This window comes from Cebus imitator, unplaced genomic scaffold, assembly GCF_001604975.1.
Source record: "Cebus imitator isolate Cc_AM_T3 unplaced genomic scaffold, Cebus_imitator-1.0 Scaffold57, whole genome shotgun sequence".
Classification (NCBI taxonomy): Eukaryota; Metazoa; Chordata; class Mammalia; order Primates; family Cebidae; genus Cebus; species Cebus imitator.
The window spans coordinates 7,414,662-7,436,393 of NW_016107372.1; the positions used below are offsets into that span (position 1 = coordinate 7,414,662).

Sequence of the window (21,732 nt, forward strand, 5' to 3'; positions counted from 1 at the left end):
AATAATCTTTAAAATATTCTCAAATATCTATACATATCTTTTAGTTCGAATTAGGTTTTAAGTAAGTCTACACATTTTAATTGCTTGATAGACCTCTAAAATCTCTGTAATCATAAGTTTGTCCTTCCTTTCTATTTTTTTTTCCCCTTGCAAATTATTTGTAGAAGAAAGTGAGTCATTTCTCTATGGAGTTTCTTGTAGTCTTGACTTTGCTGAATGGTGCTCAGTATGTTCCTGTGTCCTCTGTATTTTCTGTCAATTGGTAGGTGGGTCTAGAGGATTGATCCAATTGTGTTAGCCTGAAGGCTTGTTTCTATCCAGTTCACATACAAAATAGCATTAATCTCACTGTGATGCTAGGTCATCTTATTTGTTTGGATGAATGAAGATCAACCACTAGTTTTCTTTTAATCATATATAATAGTGTATATAGATCTTGTATAGAGTTGGATAGGTTCTAACAAATATGTATACCTGTAGTAACCAATGCCCAGAGCCTTGCCATTCCCCTAAAAAGTTTTCCCACTTCCAATTGCATTCAGTCCTCCTCTTACCCCAGAAGCAACCGCTATTCTGATTTTGCCTCTGGTCTCTGACCAGTTTTACTTTTGTTGTTGTTGTTGTCACATTTTCTGCATCAGTAATTTTAATAAGGAAAAACAGGCTTTCGAGGGAAGATAACCAAGCCAACTTGGTTCTGCGGACAAAGCCACATGATGTTTAGCTGAGGGTGAGGATAGCCACTGCAGTCCTGTGGACAAAGCCACGTGATGTTTAGCTGAGGGTGAGGATAGCCACTGTCGAGAGCACCTTGTCTTCCGTGTGGTTCAACTGCTCTCCATGTTAGGCAAAGATAAGCCTTGCCCATCTTTTTCCCTTTAGGAGGGATCTATCCACTGAGGCAAGGGCGAAACGCCATTTTTCATGAGATGGTTTTACTTTGAGCTCCATTTTCTTGTCAAGATCATGTACCAGCCATGCCTGGTGAGACTTTGTTTACTGCAACGTTTCCCACAGCCAGCCTGTTCACACACAACAGGGCATTTTTCCTTCTGAAAGGAGACTGTGACTCTGGAGATGACATACAGCTGTGCAGGTTCCACCCTGTTCTTCTCTTGGGCAGGGATCCATGTCCCTTTCTTGGGTGAACTTTCATGTGCTGCCGAAGATCATCTTTCCATGTAAATGTTTTCTGGCATACTGCACGTGTCATTACTGTTTCCTTCTTGGGAGTTTCTCTCAGGTTTCAGAAACCTATCCCTCAAAGGGATAGGTGCTTTGACATATATACAGTGGGTGCTTCCTGACCCCCCTGGGCACACTTGAGCAGCAGGTCACTTGTGTGCTGGCCCTGGTAGATGTCCAGCTGCTGATGCTTCTTAAAGATCTTCTCACGGCCTTCAAGTCATATACCTGTTGTTTTTGTGTATTTTCATGTTTGTGTCGAAAATACTTCTTCAAGTTTATTTTGTGTTGAATTTTTGGTTATAGCCTCCTGGGAAGTGCTATGGTCAGCGGGTGTGACGGTCCCCCTGGTCTCGAGGGTCAGGGTAGACACTGCCTCCAGGGCACCCTACCTATGCTTCCCACCACCCAGTTTTACTTGTTTTGATCTCAAAACTATGGAAACATATGGTATCAACATTTAGTCTTCATGTATTTTGGGTTAAGGGTGTGACCATTTACTTAGCACCTACTGTATGCCAGAATCTACATTGCCATTAAAAATATAAAAATGAGTCAGGTGCAGTGGCTCATGCCTGTAGTACCAGCACCTTGGGGCACTGAGGTAGGAAGATCGCTTGAGCCTGGGAAGTCGAGGCTGCTATGAGCCATGATTGCACCACTGTACTCCAGCCTGGGCCACAGAGCAAGACTATGTTTTAAAAAATAATAAATAAGGCCAGGTGTGTTGGCTCACACCTGTAATCCCAGCACTTCGGGAGGCCAAGGCAGGCATATCACTTGAGGTCAGGGGTTCAAGACCAGCCTGGCCAACATGGTGAAACGTTCTCTCTAATAAAAATACGAAAATTAGCCAGGCATGGTGGTGTGTGCCTGTAATACCAGGTACTTGAGAGGCTGAGGCAGGAGAATCGCCTGAACCCGGGAGGTGGAGGTTGCAGTGAGCTGAGATCGTGCTACTGCATTCCCGCCTGGGTGACAGAGCGAGACTCCGTCTCAGAAATAAATAAGAAATATAAAAATGACTATCACAGAGTTGGCAGTGGGGATAATAAGCTGGTCATGAGTAAACTACAGAGACAGAGCAGGGTGATCACCCGCGGAGTTCCCAGGCATCCTAGGGATGCAGGAGATGGAGAGTCTTGGCGCCCAGAGGCCCTGAGAGTGCGGAAGCGGGAACCGTAGTGCTCCCATTGTTTTTTTGCGGTCATAAACCCAAATATTAAACTTTGGCTATTTTGGTCATTTGTCATTTTCCTGCATGTGCACAGGATTTCCTCATCGCCCTGTGCATGTTCTAATGAAAGAAGGCCCCAGACATGGTGTGGGTTGATTTCCTCCCCGGGCAGAAGACAGAATTGCCATGCTGTACTCCCTGTGTGCACGGCACCCCTCCCCATGCCACTCCTCCATGAGCCTCTTCCCACTCACAGCCATGGCCTTCCTCTTGGCCCAGACAATCAACCACCAAGTGGACACAATTTGTTTTCACCAAGAAACATGGTTAACAGTTCTGTTTTCTTTCTATGTCATTATGTAATGAACGTTTTCATATTATTAAAATGATTTGAAATCCTGACTCCTAGGTACTGCATAACTTACCTTACATCATCATACTATATGCGACTATATATAGTATGTATATGATGTGCATATATGATATGCTATATAATGTGTATCTGTATAAAATATACATGTTATCTACTATATACCTATGTGTACATATATGTATATATTTGTCCAGTTTTTCCAGTTAATTTTATAAGATCAGTTAGGAAATAGTGTTAAATTTTAAAAATTAAGTTCTCATGGAACACAAAAGATAAAATTACTAAAATGACTCTACTTATTCTTTTCATTTTTCCACAGAACCATCCGGGTATGGCTGAAAAGAGACAGTGGTCAATACTGGCCCAGCATTTACCACACAATGGCCTGTAAGTAGCTGAACTGTCCCATTTGAGAGAAATGTCTCTAATGTTTTTGATAATTTAAATTTTAAAATGTCGGCTGGGCATGGTGGCTCACACCTGTAATCCCAGCACTTTGGGAGGCCAAGGCGGGTGGATCACCTGAGGTCAGGAGTTCAAGACCAGCCTGGCCAACATGCCGAAAGCCTGTCTCTACTAAAAATACAGAATTAGCTGGGTGTGGTGGTGGGTGCCTATAATCCTGGCTACTTGGGAGGCTGAGGCAGGAGAATCACTTAAACCTGGAGGCAGAGGTTGCAGTGAGCTGAGGTTATGCCACTGCACTCCAGCCTGTGTGACAGAATGAGACTCCATCTCAAAAAAAAAAATAGAAATAACTAACTAAATAAATAAATTTCAAAATGTCTGATGAAATATTGCTGCGAGTTTTCAACCTGAGTTTCTTAGTTGCCTAATACCTCTGACAGGCTGTAATAAACTGCAGGAAAAGTCCTTTCCTTTTGCAAAGGAAGTTGAATATATGGCTTAACTGAAGTCAACTTTAACAAAACTGAAAAAATAGGAAAATGAATATGTTCTCCTTTTTTTTGGTCTTAATTTGGCAAACTTACATTAATGTTAGTTGCAACTTTGTCCTTTGTAGTAGCTGATATCTGCACTAAAAAAGGACTGTGTGCCCTCTGTGGCTTCACGACTGCCTTTGCCCAACCTTTCCACAAACTCTGGACATACTGAGAGATAAGGTTCAAGGTACAACACATTCTAAATAGAGAATTTTCTCAGCGGTCAGGTATGTTCTATAAATAATTCTGGAAGATGGGTTGGACACGGTGGCTCATGCCTGTAATCCTAGCACTTTGGGAGGCTGAGGCGGGCAGATCACGGGGTCAGGAGTTTGAGACCAGCCTGACCAACATGGCAAAACCCCATCTCTACTAAAAATACAAAAACTAGCCAGGCATGGTGACACATGGCTGTAGTCCCAGCTGCTTGGGAGGCTGAAGCAGGAGAATCGCTTGAACCCGGGAGGTGGAGGTTGTGGTGAGCCAAGATCGTGCTGCTGCACTCCAGTCTGGGCAACAGAGCCAGACTCCATCTTAAAAANGACTCTGTTCTTTGCCCTTGACATGGGCCTGAAATCTCTTCGTTAACATTATTTGTTTTTGAGACAGAGTCTTGCTCTGTTGCCCAGGCTGGAGTGCTGTGGCACCATCTCAGCTCACTGCAACCTCCACCTCCTGGGTTCAAGCGATTCTCCTGCCTCAGCCTCCCAAGTAGCTGAGACTCCAAGTGTGCACCACCACGCCTGGCTAATTTTTGTATTTTTTGGTAGAGACAGAATTTCACCATGTTGGGCATGCTGGTGTCAACCTCCTGACCTCAAGTGATCCACTCACGTTGGCCTCCCTAAGTGTTGGGATCACAGGTGTGAGCCACTGTGCCCGGCCTAAATTTACTTTTATTTATATATTTTTTAGAGGGGGGAATCTCACCATATTGCCCAGGCTTGTCTCGAACTCCTAGACTCAAGCTACCTGCCTGCCTCAGCCCCTCGAAGAGCTGGGATTACAGGTGTGAGCCAACCTGGGCCTGAAATCTCTTCCTCTTTGTTTCATGTACCCTACTTATCACTTCAAACTTGGCAAGGTGCAGGCCAGGTATGATGGCTCTCACCTGTAAGCCCAGCACTTTGGGAGGCCAAGGCAGGCGGATTACAAGGTCAGGAATTCAAGACCAGCTTGGTCAACATGGTGAAACCCCATCTTAACTAAATGTACAAAAGTTAGCCAGGCATAGTGGTGCACGTCTGTAGTCCCAGCTACTCAGGAGGCTGAGGCAGGAGAATTGCTTAAACCCGGGAGGCAGAGGTTACAGTGGCCGAGATTGCACCACTCCAGCCTGGGCTACAGAGCCAGACTCCACATTAAAAAAAAAAAAAAAAAAAAAAAATCTGGAAGATGAAGCTTCTGCTTTGCGACTTTAAAGCCCCCTTGGGATGTAGTGACATAAGAAGACACATAAACTTTAGCCCTTCATGTGAATCTAAGCAACGTCACCATCCTTGTCTGCCACTTCTTTTCTTCAACCTTTCTGGAAAAGAAAGCCCTGCAGAGAATGCCTGGATGTCACCACAGTTCAGACAGCGAGTCAACTCCTGCCATGCCAAGTAGCCAGCCAGACAGAAGGCCTCTGTAGCTGCTAATTTCCTTGAGGCTTGGTTCTTAATGAGTGATTTTACTTAGTTAAGGGTTTTAATACACAGAGGACCCCCAAAGAAAGAAAAAAGGCTTTAATGCATGTTCGATGGTTTGTTACTGAAGACCATTATAAAGTTTTCCAAAGAAGAGCTCTTGACAGTGGTTGCAGATGCTGTTGATGCTGTTGGCCACTTTCTTAAGAGGTATTCCAGGGCTGTGGAGTTTGTTATAAAGACAGCAGCCAGTTATTCAACAAACTATATCTCATCAGCTCGAGTCATTCTTTCGGACAACTCTCTCCTCTGGTAGCGCTTTCTCCTTTGCACATATATTCCATTGTGCATTAAGATTCTGTGATAATTTTCACAAAAAGTTAGTTGTTTATTAGGGTTTTTAAAATTTTTCTGTCTTCTACCTATGCCTGGGTAGGCTGGCCAGCTTCTCTGTCTTGGTAATCATTCAGTGAAATTGAGAGGTTGGGAACCCTGGTATGAAGATAACTATTATGAAAGGAATAGTAAAGCTTTATAATACATAGGACATTTGAAGACTTCTTGAACACCTGGTCATAGTTTATTATGCCAAGCAGAGGCATCTGTTTTGTTGCCTATGTCTGCAGGTACTGTGGATGCATAGCCTTGGTTCTCACATTAAATTCTCACCTTGAGATATGAAGTGACTGATGTCTTAGTAACGATGCTTGTGGATCCTGTCTGATAAATTTACTTTGGGAATTTTGGCAGCAGGGCAGAGGTGGGTGGGATATCCTGGGCTTCTGAGCCCAGCTGTTACCCAACCCATCCCAGTCTCCCAAAAAGACTTCTGTTAGGCTAATTCTTTACTTTTCAGTGACCCAGAGATAGATCTGCTAGATGGAAGGAGCAACAGTGAATGTATATCAGTGCTGGGAAATGTTTTGTCATCATTGTGGAAAATTTTGTTAATACTATAGCTCTTATGCTTCCAACCCTTCCCTTCCTCCATCATTAGTATTTTGGTCATAGCATAATCTCCCCAAGTCCTTAACCTCGAAGTTCATGCTCATTAGCATAGAGACAGAGACTGAGATGGATTTCGTCCTATATTTATTTCAGTTACTCCTTGGCTTGCATTTCCCCCAAATATTTAGTACAACTTTGTAGTTAATTTCTCTCCCAGGGCACCAAAACCTTTGCAGTAGAAATGTGCGTGCTCTCTTGGCTGTTAGCTCTTGGGCAAGTGGCAGTGGATCTCTCTGTCCCCAGCCGTTTCTAACTTGGCTTAACTGTCATCTCCTCAAGGAGCTTCTAGCTCAGGAAGGAGGAACTTGAAAGAACTGACACAGCTTCTCTGAAGTGGATAGCCAACACCTGCATGTTTGTATCTACACATGTTCAGTGTGTTACTTCTAGATGCTTCTTTATTGCTACTATTTGGACCTGTATCTACTTATAAAACTGCAGGTACACCACAAGAAGAAAACAGAGGGAATGAATTATGAGAAATAACTGCTCGTCTGTTTTAGAATGACTTTTTATTTCAAAATTAAATTCAGAATACAAAGAGAAGAGTGCCATGTTGGCTCTAAAAGCTATCTTCAGGATGTCTTAGTGGTTATCCACTAATTTAAACATTTTCCCATGACTTGGCAAGAGTGATTAATAAGCCAAGCCTTAGTATATTGCCATATGCAGTCCAGTTATATTCTATAACATTGCCTCACATAAAAAAATAACTTTCAGATCTGTTTAGCTGAAGAAAAATGGTAACTCTTGGCTTCTGTCTCTACTGTGTACTTCATGCCTTTTTTTTTTTTTGGTAATACAATTTTATGAAACCATCATAACAGCTATGCAAGGCAGGTAATATTTTTACCATTTTGTGAACAGGCAAGCTGAGGTCAGAAGGGTTAAGTTGATTGCTTGTCATTGGAATTCCAATCCATGCTCATCTATGACTCCAAACCTATGCTTTCCACCACAGTGATGGGGTAGGTCCACAAACTTTTTATGCAAAGGGCCAGACAGTAAACATTTGGACTGTGTGGGCCACTCTCTGTGGCAGTTACTCAAGTGTCCCTTCCTAGCATGCAGGCAGTCATAAGCAAGACATAAATATGGTATGTGAGCAATCCTAAGTTACACATTAATGTAGCATGCAAGCAATCATAAATGAAAGGTTCTGACTATGTTCCAAAGAGGGGAAAAAACTATTAACAAAATATGCAGCCGGATTTAGTGTGATCCACAGTTTTAAACATTTGATTCTGGACTACAGTGATGGCTTTTTAAAAGTTCACTGATGTGGCTGGGCACAGTCGCTCATGCCTGTAATCCCAGCACTCTGGGAAGCCAGGGTGGGCTGATCACTTGAGGTCAGAGTTCAAGATTGGCCTGGCCAACATCGTGAAACCCTGTCTCTATTAAAAATACAAGAATTAACCAGGTGCCTATAATCCCAGCTACTTGGGAGGCTGAGGCAGAACAATTGCTTGAACCCAGGAGGCAGAGGTTGCAGTGAACTAAGATCGTGCCACTGCACTCCAGCCTGGCTGACAAAGCAAGATACCATCTAAAAAAAAAAAAAAAAAAAAGTTAACTGTTTGAAAGATGATTTCTGTTTTGCTTTATATCCAACCCCTCTCCTTCTACATTAAATTTATAGTGCTTATCTCAATTAGAAACCCCCTTTCTAGAGAGAGAGCTAGGATATCACTGTATAATATCAAACAAAGGAAGCCTTTTCCTTCTTTTTTCAAATGTAAAAATTGTCTAACTTGATAAAATTACCCAGCACTTTGCAATTTTTACACAAAAGAGGGATTTTATATATTTATGTCATTTGTTATAGGGTTGGGCGTTAAAAACATTGAAAAAAACTTAAAACTAATACATTTAGTATCAGCTAAAAAGCAAGCAAAGTGATGGCAGTGAATCTCTGAACTCATCAAAGCATGATTGATTTGTCAAAGATAAGTGTATGCATGTTTACTAAAGAGCATTTTGATTATATACAGATATGTATATATATCTTTGTGGTCATAATTCTTAAACAGGATCGCTCTTTTAATCTTAAACATCAATATGGTGGATAAAGGTATACAGGCTCGTAGTCAATTCTAATTGTTTTGTACACAATTCCAGCACCTACCTTTCAGAGCCAACTACGTAGTTCTTGGATGCAACTGAAACAGTCTTTATGGTCTGCTTATGTAGTTAGCTATGTTTTACTTTGGGGTAAAATCCAGTATTATAGTTTACTTTTTTTCCTTTGGCAAGGATATCAGTCTACTAGAGAGAGAGAACTTTAAACTATATTCAAATGGTGACTTCATTTGAAAGACATTTTTTCTTTTACCTTTGTTTTTTGAGATGGGAGCCTCGCTGTGTTGCCCAGGCTGGTCTCAACTCCTGGCCTCAAGCAGTCCTCCTGCCTCAGCCTCCCAAAGTGCTGAGATTACAGGCATGAGCCACCACATCCAGTCGCCTTTTACAAGAAGTTTTATTCCAAAGTAAATTCAAATTTTGTTTTTCCCTGGCATACGTTTTCTTGTTTCAGTTCTTCCATTGCTAACTAAAATTCCTTAGGCAGAAACAAATGCAAACATTTTTTTCCAAATGTTCCAATTTAGAAATCATTTTAATTCTAATTTTTGGTAAAAGAAAAAAATTCAGAGTTTCTCCTTTCTGAAACTCATTCTTTAGCCTGTGATTTCTGAAAGAGGGCAGGTAGAACATGGGAGGAGTGTTTACATGAGGAGAGGCAGCTGTTCTCCCAGTCACATAAGATTGCTGTGGACAAGAAAATCTGTCTGTACCTCACAACTCCATTTACTACAAACAGGATTTGTGTGTATCATTGTAAAAGGGAACGTTTTTTTGACCATTGAGGGGAAAAAGTAATCCCAAGGTGGCTTTCCCAGCTTGCTCACATATGCCATAGAATGAGAATTCTGGTGCTGGGAACCCATCTTTGCACAGATTCTAGCTACTCTTTGACATTTGATGGGAAGGTTGGCAGGGGCGGGATGACCTCCTGAGCATTTGGGTGCAGATCACATACTGTAAGTGCTTGTCCCCAAGGCTTGCCAAGCTATAGGTAGGCCTTTCAGTCAGATGAAACTTCATGCTGGCTTGCTTCACCCAACATTATTGAAATAATGAGAAGATTTGTGAAATTAAGATTTTAAACTAAGATGAGAGAGAACTTTAATAACAGTTTCAATTTACATACTTTTTATAAAACATTTTTACCCTCTTTCTGTGAACCTAAATTATATCATTCTTAACCATAATGTACTTTGAAGAATGACTTAAAGTGCTTAGTTTTACCTGTAATATGGTCTTTGTCTTGCTGGCAGCTCCTTGCTCTGCTATGGCTTACCATCATGACAGCAGACGGATATTTGTGGGCCAAGATAATGGAGCCGTAATGGTAGGTAACTTTTAGAACGCATTTATTATATTTTTTATATTATATTCTTTATATTGACCTCTCATGTATCACGCTGACTAGTTAACTTTGGATTAATAATGGGTGGTTGATTGTTTGGCATGAAAAATGTTTAATTTAGGCCAGGCACAGTGGCTCACATCTGTTTGAGCCCAGGAGGCCAAGGCTGCAGCTAGCCGAGATTGCACCACTGTATTTCAGCCTGGGCAACACAGGGAAACCATGTTTAAAAAATAAAAAGAAAAAAAAAGTTTAATTCAGTATAGACATTAGGTCATAAATTGATTAAATTAAACTATTGCTTAATTTTGAACTAGTTCCATGGAGCTCAGATTGCTGTCATAATTGATGGCTGGATGCTGCGGCTGACCCACGGATCACAGCCTTCATAGAGTGATTATGTCACCTACAGCAGTACAGCAGCACCCATCCCTCAGCTGTGATGGCGGAGAGCCTCTGCCACTCTGTGTGTGTGTGTGTGTGTGTGTGTGTGTGGCCATTCAGACAGCAACTCACAGAATTCTTTAAGGCAATATTTCCCAAACTATCTTTGGCAAAGGACCTGGTATTCAAATTTCTAGTCTATTAGAGACTGGCATTTTTGTGGGTCAAATTGTATGCATATATTTATTTTTTCTTAATTGAAATATAACTTATATAACATAATTATACTTATCATTTAAAGTATATAATTCAGTAGTTTTGTAGTATATTCATAAGATTGTGCAACCATTACCATTCTCTAATTCCAGAATATTTTCATCACTCCTCCCTGCAAAAAAAATCCCATACCCATTAGCAGTTACTCTCCATTGCTCCTTCCCCCAGCTCCTGGAAATCACTAATTTACTGAATCTGGGATTTGCCTACTTTAGGTACTTTATATTAAATAGACTTATACAATATGTGTGGCCTTTTATGTCTGTCTTTTACTTAGCATAATGTTTTCAAGGTTCATGCTTATTTGAATAAATTCATTCTTTCTGCAGTGGAATAGTATTCCATACTGCACTTGGCTTATCCATTTATTAGTTGATAGACATTTGGGTTGTTTTCACTTTTTGTCTATCATGAATAAAGTTGCTATGAAAATTCATGTATATGTTTTTGTATGAACATATTTTTTTCAATTGTGTATCTATACCTAAGAGTGGAATTGCTGGGTCATACAGTAACTATATTGACCTTTTAAGCAACTACTAAACTGTTTTTCATAGTGGCTGCACCATTTGCATTCCCACCAGCAGCATACAAGGGTTCCAGTTTCTCCACACCCTTGCCAACACTTGTTATTTTCTGCTTGTTTTGTTTTGCTTTGTTTTGGTTATGGTCATCTAGTGGGTGTGAAATGGTACCAGATTGTGGTTTTGATTTGCGTTTTCCTAATGACTAGCGATGTTGAGGATCTTCTTAGGTGCTTGTTGGTCATTTGTATATCTTCTTTGGAGAAATATCTATTTAAGTCCTTTGCCCATTTTTAACAGAGTATTTTTTAATTGTTGAGTTGTAGGAGTTTTTTCTGTATGTTAGATACTAGACCCCTATCAGATATGTGATTTGCAAATATATTCTATTCTAAAAGCTGCCTTTTTACTTTTTTTAAAGTTTAGTGAAGTCCAATTTATCTATTTTTTTGTTGTTGTTGTTACTTGTGCTTTTGATATCATATCTAAGAAACCATTGCCTAATCCAAGGTCATTTATACCTATGAAGAGAAGCAGATTTACACCTGTATTTACATCTGAGAGTTTTATAGTTTAGCTTTACATTTAAATCTTTGATTCACTATAAGTTAATTCTTATATGTGGTATCAGGGAGGGGTTCCACATTTATTCTTTTGTATGTGGACATCCAGTTATCCCAGCACCAATTGTTGAAAAGATTATTTTTTTTCCCATTTAATTTTCTTGGCATCTTTGTAACAGAGCCAGCCAGGCAGTGAGCCAGGGAAGAGTTTCCAGAAATGAATGTCCAGGAGACCCCAAGTGGGAAGGATCTCTGTGCATCAGAGGACTCAGAGGAGGTTATTGTGGCTTGATGGTGCTGGGCGACAGGGAGGCACCCTTGGGCAATTAGAGGAATGGGCGGAGGCCAGGTCATGCAGGGTCTTATAGGTCTGGGATAAATAAAAAAATAAATCTTTAAATTTTATTGTTATTGCAGTGAGAAGCTGTTAAAGTGTTTTCAGCAGATGAATAGCATGATATAGTTTGCATTTTTCAAAGATCCCTCTAGCTGCTGGGTGGAGAACAGATTGAAGGGCAGCCAGAGTGGTGGTGGGGGAAGTGGGCTGTTATAGCGGTCTAGGTTTGGTGGCCATGAAGAAGGGGACTAGTGGATGGACTTGAGATAAGTCTTGGAGACATCCGTGATAAGTTGGCTGTGTAGAAGAGAGGAAGAGAAGTCAGGTGCTAGCCAGGTTTTTGGCTTGAGAGCTGGGTAGGAAGTAGTTATCATTTGCTGAGAAGAGCAAGGCTAGGCAGGGGAGGCAGTTGGAGGGACAGGGAACAGTGAGAGCCAGCCATAGTTTGAGATACCAGTGAGTTTCTGAACGGCCACGTGAGGTCGGCACAAGATAAACAAAACTGGAGGCCCAGAGAGGTCTGGGCCGAGGGCATCATCATCAGGTCGTTTTTCAAGCCACAAGAATGCTAGTGAGTAGCTGGGGAGGGAATGAAAGAAGCCAGGGCCCAGACTGAGGCCTAAACAATGACGGTGTGGTAGAGTGGGGTCGAAGGGGAGGTCAGACAGGGAGGAGGGGGAATGATGATCCTTGAGTGTGATTTTAAGGGGCCCAGACCACCTCATGTAAGCTGAATTTCCTGACCTTGCATGGTCATGCTAATCATTGAGGGAACTTGCTGAAATACAGATTCCCTGGCTCTACACCAGACCCAGAGCTTCAGAATCACTAGGGAGGGGCCTGGGAATCTCTATAATAAGTAGCAGGTCCTCTAGGTGAACCCTAGGACCAAGTGCTTTAGGGAAGCTACACAGTTGCCCTAAAACCATTAAGGAACAGGAGCAGGTTTCTGGTTTTTGTCAGTTCAGCGTGACAAATGTGTAGCAGGCTTTGAGGGGACAAGGCTGAAAGTACGGGTGCTAGTTAGGAGGCTGCCTCCGAACCCCAGTGTAAAGTCATGGAACACTGGGGCAGTGATGGAGAAGAGACCGTGGCCTCAAGAGCTGTCTAGGAAGCAGGGCTGGGTGTTTGAATAAATGTGCGTGTTGAAATGAGCTTTAAGGTGACTTACAGGTTTCTAGCCAGGAGTTAGCTGTCTTCAGAGGCAGAAAAGATGCTGATCTTTTTGGGGCAAGGTGATGAGATCAGTTTTGAGAACTGAACTTGCATGTGTGCCTGAACCTCAGATTTTGGTCTGGGCAGAGCTTGGGAGTTCTTCGAACCTGGATGTTAGTGGAAACTACAATGGTGGTTGCCATGAACTAGAAAGTGGGTAGATTGAGAAAAGCAGAGGGCCAAGGTCACATTCCTGGCAGAATGTCAATATTTAAAGGAAAGCCAGAGGACTGGGATCCTAAAGGAGAGGCAGGAAGAATGGGCAAAGTGAGAGGAGAGCCAGACAGGGCAGTGCAGCCGTGGAAGCCGGAGGGCAGTGAGTTTCAGGGAGTAGGTGAATAACCATATCAAGGGCAGGAGGGAGAGGATGAAATCGGGTCTGGGTGGTACCCTTGGGATGGCATTAGAGGGCAGCTACTGATAACAAGAAGAGCCTGTCCATGCAGTGGTGGTGCAGCCCTGGTGAGCCATGGACTGACATGTGACTGGCAGATGAGGGAGTCAGAGAGCCTAAGAGTAACCAGAGTGGGCTGGTCATTAGAGAAGCTTTTGACTGAGAAGGGGACAAGGAAAGTAGAAGTATAGTTATGAGAGTTTCACTGTTTTTCTTAATGAAAGAAGAAGCCTTGGACCAGGTATGGTGGCTCATGCCAGTTATCTCAGCACTTTGCGGGGCTAAGGCAGCAGGATTGAGCCCAGGAGTTGGAGATCAGCCTGGGCAATATAATGAGACCTCATCTCTACAAAAACTTAAACAATTAGCTTAGTATGGTGGCATACCCATATAGCCCTAGCTACTCAGGAGGCTGAGGTGGGAGGATCACTTGAGCCTGGGAAGTAGAGGTTGCAGCGAGCAGAGATTGTACCACTGCACTCCAGCCTGGATGGCAGAACAAGACTCTGTCTCAAAAGAAGGAAAAAAGAAAAAGCCTTGATTTAAGGGCTAGGAAGAAAGAGCCGGTGGAAGGGACAGGCTCCCTGCCTGCGCAGTTCTCACAGCAGCAGGCCACAGCTGATGGAGCCGGTAATGCATGCCACGGTAGTGAATGCCGAAGCTCTCTGTTTTCCCCTTCTCCTGACAATTTTATAGGAATATCATGACGATGTGCAGGTGCATACATAATGAGAAGCCACTAAGTACAAGCTTCACATAGTGCAGTGGTGCAATGTTGGTGCATTTATCTCCCTACAGACCCTTCTGGTGGCCTTTGGTTCAAGGGGAGACTGTCATTATAGGATAGCACATAAAAACTGTTAGAGTTGTTCAATGGAAAGGGGCAGTGCAAATCCAGTATAGAATTAGTTAGCAATCAATCAATTGCTGTTCCACTGAATATAGTTTAATATGTACAGTGCTGATACATATTTCTACTTTGCAAAAACAAGATGAAGAACAAGAAATCTGTATTCTTTTGTGTGCTTATTTTTTCCCCTCACTCTGGTCTGTCAGCAATTGATAACATGAATGTCAATTCAGCATTGGTCAATAATAGTATTCTTGGCTGGGTGCAGTGGCTAATGCCTGTAATCCCAGCACTTTGGGAGGCCGAGGCGGGTGGATCACTTGAGGCCAGGAGTTAGAGACCAGCCTGGCCAACATGGTGAAATGCTGTCTGTACTAAAAATGCAAAAATATTAGCTGGGCATGTTGGCATGCACCTTTAGACCCAGTTACTCAGGACACTGAGGCACAAGAATCACTTGAACTAGGGAGGCAGAGGTTGTACCACTGCACTCCAGCCTGGGTAACAGAGCGAGACTCTGTCTCAAAATAATAATAATATTAATTAGTGATTTTTCTTTAAAGTTTTATCTTCACAGTTTTATGTTGAGGTTGATTTTTTTTTCAATAAAAACTATGTACTTTAAATTTCTTTTCCAACTTATAAAATATTACATCTATAGCAAATTTGAGGCGAGGTGTGGTGGCTCATGCCTGTAATCCCAGCACTTTGGAAGGCCAAGGTGGATGGATCACCTGAGGTCAGAAGTTTGAGACGAGCTTGGCCAACATGGTGAAACCCCATCTCTACTAAAAGTACAAAAATTAGCTGGGCGTGCTGGTGCATGCCTGTAATCGCAGCTACTTGGAAGGCTGAGGCAGGAGAATCACTAGAACCCAGAGGCAGAGGTTGCAGTGAACCAAGATGACACCACTGCACTCCAGCCTGGGCAACAAGAGCGAAACTCCATCTCAAAATAAGTTTAAAAAGTAGATAAATAAATAATACAAGAAAATTTTGAAAATACAGGAGTATAAAAATAAGATGAAAACCGCCCACAGTCTCTAAATTTCTTGGTTGTTGTGTTTGTATATTAAATAGTTGTACTTTCTTCCACTAAATTGCTGAGCTACCCAGTGCCCTGTTTCTACTGTAGCTGAGAGCTCTGTTAGTGAGGGGTCTTTGCAGTTTTGCTTCAATATGCAGTGTCTTGAGGGATTTTTCGTGTAATTAAGAGAATAAAATTGTGTAGTAGGAGGGCGAAGGAATGCAGAGTGCTGATTTGGGGAGGAAGAAGTGGACAGAAATGGCATGCTGATCGGCAGTATTTACTTCATTCAGCTTGGTCTGTTTTCCCAAAGCAATGTTGGCCTGAGGACAGGTCTGATGAAAGAAGCAATTCATATAATTCCTAAAGAACTCATCTTAAGTCTCAGGTCTTGTGATAATCATTTTTGGATTTTACTTCATTTTTGAAAGTTAAGTTTCTGTTGTTTTTTAAAACCATAACTCTTTTAATTTTTTGTTTTGTTCATTTACTTTTAGGAATTTCACGTTTCTGAAGATTTTAATAAAATGAACTTTATCAAGACCTACCCAGGTAATTATAATGCACATTATCTTGGGTACACATACATACAGACCTACTCAAAACTAGAATGTCATCTCTTATGATGAAAATTATAACTTTTGAGTTTTGTTACCCCCACTGTGTGAAAGACTGTTGTTGTCTTTTGGTGATATTTCAGCTTTTGCTTGCTCATTAACATTTAAAATTTTGTATATTGGGTACATGTATCAGATTTAATTAACCATTCTTTTATTATTGGATATGTGTACTACTTCCATTTTTTGATAACAAACTACTCTTTATATGTGTGTATATATATAACTGTGAGTGTGTATACAATTTTTGATATGTGTATACACGTGTGTGTGTGTATATTCCTGAATAATTGTATACCCGGGTGTATATGTGTGTGTGTGTGTATTCTCGACTGGTATTCTGACTCTAATCCCATAATCCATTGTTTTTGTTTTGTTTAAATAGAAATGAGGTCGCACTATGTTGCCCAGGCTGGTCTTGAACTCCCGAGTTTAAGTGATCCTCCCACCTCAGCCTCCCAAAATGCTAGCATTCCGGTGTGAGCCACCACACCTGGCCAAATCCTGTAATTCTGATTACTTCCATTTAAGACAAGTCCCTAAGTGCTCAGTGAGGATTTTTTTTTTTTTTAAAGATGAATTCCTACAAAGTGGAATAATTGGGTCAGACCTTACAAAGTTTTTTAAATGCCCTATATTTATTTTGCAAACTGCTTCACAGCAATAGTGTAAGTTTTTACAGTCCTGGGAATAGTGGCTGTGAATACCTGTTCATGAAGTCTTCACAACATTGCAGCCTTATAATTTTTTCTTCCTGTTTAATAGTCAAGAAAGTTCCCAATTTGAAAATTATTTAAGCTTTATTTAACGTTGACCATTTATCATCTTTTCTGAATGTCTGTTTATGCTTTCGCGCATATTCCCAGAGAGTTGTACTGTTTTCTAATGGAATTGTAAGCACCTTTCATGACAAAGCTATCAATGCTTTGTGACATCTGTGACATATACCTTTTTTCCAGTTTTTACTTTACGTAAAATTGGCTAGATGAATATTAAATTTCAGTATTTTAAAACTTAACAAAAGCAAGATCCCAATGACAACTTCAGGTTGAAGTTGCAAAAGTAAAGCATTTTGATTAAGTTGTGGATTCCTATCAGACCAATTAGCTGATTCCCGGAAACTTCACCAGAAGACATACATTTAGCCTCATTTTATTCACCCCGTACTCCCCAAATTTTATATTTAATGCTTGCGTATAAAAGTAAAAATTAGAGTCTAGATACTTTACAGACATGTTGTTCATTTTGGCGAAATGTGGTCTAATAATAAGATACTTTAATAAGGCCAAATTGCTTTTCCCTACATATTGTTTCACCTGTTCCAAATTTAAAATAGGAAAAAAGCGTCCTGATGCAGTGGCTCATGCCTGTAATTTCAGCACTTTGGGAGGCCAAGGTGGATGGATCACTTGAGGTCAGGAGTTCAAGGCCAGCCTGGCTAACATGGTGAAACCCTGTCTCTACTAAAAATAACAAAAATTAGCCAGGCATGGTGGCACACACCTGTAATCCCAGCTACTCAGAAGGCTGGGGCAGGAGAATCGCTTGAACCCAGGAGGCAGAGATCACAGTGAGCCAAGTTCGTACCACTGCACTCCCACCTGGGTGACAGAGCGAGACTCCATCTCAAAAACAAAGAAATAAATAAAATAGAAGAAAAGTGATGCAACAATGACTATACATTTGCACTTGGAGTATGTTGGTCAGGGAAACTGTTTTGTAACATTGAACGATGACACTTTCCAGTTTTGCGTTGTTGAATAATGCACTAGCATTACAGTGTTGTTATAATACCAGAAACAGCTTTGAATTATCAGCTATCATGTGTAGGTTTATCTTTAAAATCATCAAGAATCTGTAAGTTCCTTTATGAAGTGTATACCTACGAGTTTGTAGACCTTTACTTAAATGCCTGGTCAATGCTTTTGTCAAAAGGCAAATTCCTTCACAAATTATTTCATCTAGCCAGGTGTGTTAGCTCACACCTGTAATCCCAGCACTTTGAGAAGACAACGTGGGAGGATCCCTTGAAGCCAGGAGTTTGAGACCAGCCTGGGCAACTTAGAGCCCACCTCTTTAAAAAATTAGCCAGCCATGGTGGCACACACTGTAGTCTCAGCTACTTGGGAGGCTGAGGTGGGAGGATCACTTGAGCCCAGGAGTTAGAGATTACAGCGAGCCATCATAACACCACCGCACTCTAGCTTGGGTAACAGATCAAGACCCTGTCTCTTTAAAAAAAAATAATCATAACGGGTCTCTCTGTGAGTGTACTTTTTCATCTGTCATTAAGTTCTTGATCAAATTATTTCATATTCATATCTCATGTTATTTTTATCTGTATTTTGGTTGTCAATTTTTTTGGGGGGGGGCAGAGTCTTGCACTGTTGCCCATGCTGGGGTGCACTGGAGCGACCTCAGCTCACTGCAACCTCTGCCCCCCAGGTTCAGTCGATTCTCCTGCCTCAGCCTCCCTGGTAGCTGGGATTACAGGCTCGAGCCACCATGCCCAGCTAATTTTTGTTTGCATTTTTAGTAGAGACAGTGTTTCACCATGTTGACCAGGCTGGCCTCAAGTACATTTTTAGTAGAGACAGTGTTTCAACATGTTGACCAGGCTGGCTTCAAGTGATCCACCTGCCTTGGCCTCCCAAAATGCTAAGATTATAGGCGTGAGCCACCGTGCCCCACTCGTTGTCAAAGTTTTTTATGGGATATCAGGCAGCATAGCTTTCTTTTGCAGAGGTTCCTGGACCTTTATATTTCATTGACTAATTTTAGGAAATATTTGGAGGACTAATATAGGGATTGCTATGTTCTTTATTTTGCCAGGTGAGAGTTTAAAAACTGAAAATGAAGCAAAATAAGCATGACCATATCTCACCATACTTTCATAAAAGAAAGGATACCTAGCTAGGTGCAGTTACTCACACTTGTAATCCCAGCACTTTGGGAGGCCGAGGTGGGCAGATCATGAGGTCAGGAGTTCGAGACCAGCCTGACCAACATGATGAAACCCCATCTCTACTAAAAATACAAAAATTAGCTGAATGTGGTGGCACAAGCCTGTAATCCCAGTTACTCAGGAGGCTGAGGCAGGAGAATTATTTGAACCCTGGAGGCGGAGGTTGCAGTGAGCCGAGATAGTGCCACTGCACTCCAGCCTGGGCGACAGAGCTAGAATCTGTCTGAAAAATAAAGGAAAAAAAAAGGATACCTGGAAAAAAAAAAACCAACAGCAGAAAGGATATAATCTTAGAAATAGGATGGCTCTTCACAGGAAAAAATAGTTGACTATTCACTACAAAATCTTTACCACAAACTAGTTTAAACCTTATGACTCTTTGGCCTGAGTTTAACAACTACAGGTTTAGTGGAAAAAGCATTTTGAGTCAGACAGCCCAAATTAATCTACCCTTTATTAGACTTTCAGCATATATTAATATTTAATATTTGCTTCTTGGTTTTCTTATCTGAAAATGGGTATAATAATACACGCCCTGTAAGTATTTATGCAAATTAAATATCATTAAAGCAGAAAAAGCATTGGCTACATCAGACACTGAGACAGATCTTGCGAGACACGGTTGACTCAAATTTAATGTTTTTCAGTTTTAAATTTTTATTTTTTTAAGTAGAGATAGGGTCTTGCTACCCAGGCTGGAGTGCAGTGGTGCAATTATAGCTCAATGTAACTTTCAACTCCTGGGCTCAAGAAATCCTCCCCCCTCAGCCTGCTGAGTAGCTAGGACTACAGGCAAGTGCCACCATGCCCAGCTGATTTTTTAAAATTTTTTTATAGAGATGGGATCTTGCTTTATTGCCCAGGCTGGTCTCCAACTCCTGGCCTCAAACAATCCTCCTGCCTCGGCCTCCCAAAGTGCTGGGATATAGGTGTGAGCCACTTGGCCCAGCTGAATTTTAGATTAATAGGTGTCATAGCATCCTTTAAGTTTCAGAATTCTTCATGAGTATTTAATTGTTCAATGTAACCTTTTAGCAGTGGATGAACCTGACCTTCATAGGGACTTTTGGGGAGAGTCCTTCAGTTCTTCCTAAGCAGTCTGTACAGCTGAAAGCAAGGTCAGCAGTTTCTCTGTCTGGCCTTTGACTTCATTCATTAAACATCTACTGCATGCAAAGTCTGTACCAGATGAAGTAGAAGGCAAGTTACACTGCCCTGATGTGTCTTATAATTGACCTGGAAATATTTCCAGAGTTGGGTAATAGAGAGAATACCTTCCTCATTCTCAACTGTTATTTTGGAACAGAGAACTTTACAAATGCTTTGTCTTTATGAATAATAAAAGGCTAACACTGATAAAAACAAAACACGTTTGTTTTCCAGAAACAAAACACGTAACGTCATTTTTTAATTTTAGAAAACTGCAGTTGCTCTTATTTAGAATGCCGTTGTTTTCTAAGGGTTCAAAACAAACGACTAAAAAAAATTGAACTGTTACAACTGCTGCTTCCTACATGGCTCTCATTCATAGTTACAGTTTTTTAGAGCAAGGTAAAAATGTTCTCTTGAGCATAGCAAAAAAAACATCTACTCTCTAATCTATTATTCAGTTCCTAGCTTCTGGTGGCCACGCCTATGGGGGGCAGAGGGCAGGGCCTCGGAGAGAGCCTGTGCTAGTGAGTTGTTGAGCTGGGACAGGTTGTCTGAAATCTACTCACAGAGGACAGGCATTTCTGATACACTCTTGTACACAGCCCTGTCCCAGTTGAGCAGATTCAGAGGTTGAACCTCAGTTCTTCCCCGTGGAGTGCTGTTTCTGGAGATGACATCTCTTCCCTTTTCTGTTCCTGCAGCTCATCAGAACCGGGTGTCTGCGATTATCTTCAGCTTGGCCACAGAGTGGGTGATCAGTACTGGCCACGACAAGTGTGTGAGCTGGATGTGCACGCGGAGCGGGAACATGCTCGGGAGGCATTTCTTCACGTCCTGGGCTTCCTGTCTGCAGTATCCTTCAGAGCCACGGACCTCTCCCTCCCCTGGCCTCTGCTTCTCGGTGTTTGGTTCTGAATCTCATCCCAAATTGCTAACCGAGATCTAAAGACTGAATGAAACATATTTAAGTTTGTGCAAAAAGTAATTGTGTTTTTTGCCATTGAAAGTAATTGTCAAAATTGCAATTACTTTTGCACCAACCTAATACATATTTCACTGAAAATCCAAGAACTTCCATATTTACTTTTCTTTGCTGTAAATTGAGTTTATTAAAAATAATAATGAAATGAATTGTTCTCTGCTGGGAGGTGCTATAGTTTTGTTTTTGAGACAGAGTCTCACTCTATCACCAAGCTGGAGTGCAGTGGTATGATCTCTGCTCACTACAACCTCCACCTCCTGGATTCAAGGGATTCTCCTGCCTCAGTCTCCCGAGTAGCTGGGATTACAGATGCACGCCACCAGGCCCAGCTAATTTTTGTATTTTTGGTAGAGACGGGGTTTCACCATGTTGGCCAGGATGGTCTCATTTTCTTGACCTCGTGATCCACCCACCTCGGCCTCCCAAAGTGCTGGGATTGTAGGTGTGAGCCACCGCACCTGGCTGCTATAGGTTTTTAATACAAAATTGTGGGAAACCTAAGTTCATTAATGTAAACCCCTCCTCTCACGTCTTTGTGTTTCTAATGGAAAGATTTTTTATTGCGTGAAGAAGAAAAAAAGGAATTTGTGTTTTGGTAATTGGTTATTTGCAGACCGTGTTAGCATATATACCAAATATTAAGGGTTTATAGCCGTGGGGTTTGTTCCTAAATGGACTACAAGGAGTTTTTTTTTTTTTTT

The 21,732-nt window shown here is 41.5% G+C and overlaps 1 protein-coding gene across 1 annotated transcript in view; it reads left to right on the plus strand.

The window, feature by feature from the left end:
* WDFY1 (WD repeat and FYVE domain containing 1) overlaps window positions 1–21,732 on the plus strand; it is a 73,949-nt gene that overhangs the window by 23,349 nt on the left and 28,868 nt on the right. Inside the window, exons 2-5 of the mRNA XM_017529152.2 lie at window positions 3,055–3,122; window positions 9,654–9,727; window positions 15,813–15,867; window positions 20,751–20,901. Of these exons, the coding sequence (XP_017384641.1) occupies window positions 3,055–3,122; window positions 9,654–9,727; window positions 15,813–15,867; window positions 20,751–20,901 (348 nt within the window). The remainder of the gene's footprint in view (window positions 1–3,054; window positions 3,123–9,653; window positions 9,728–15,812; window positions 15,868–20,750; window positions 20,902–21,732) is intronic.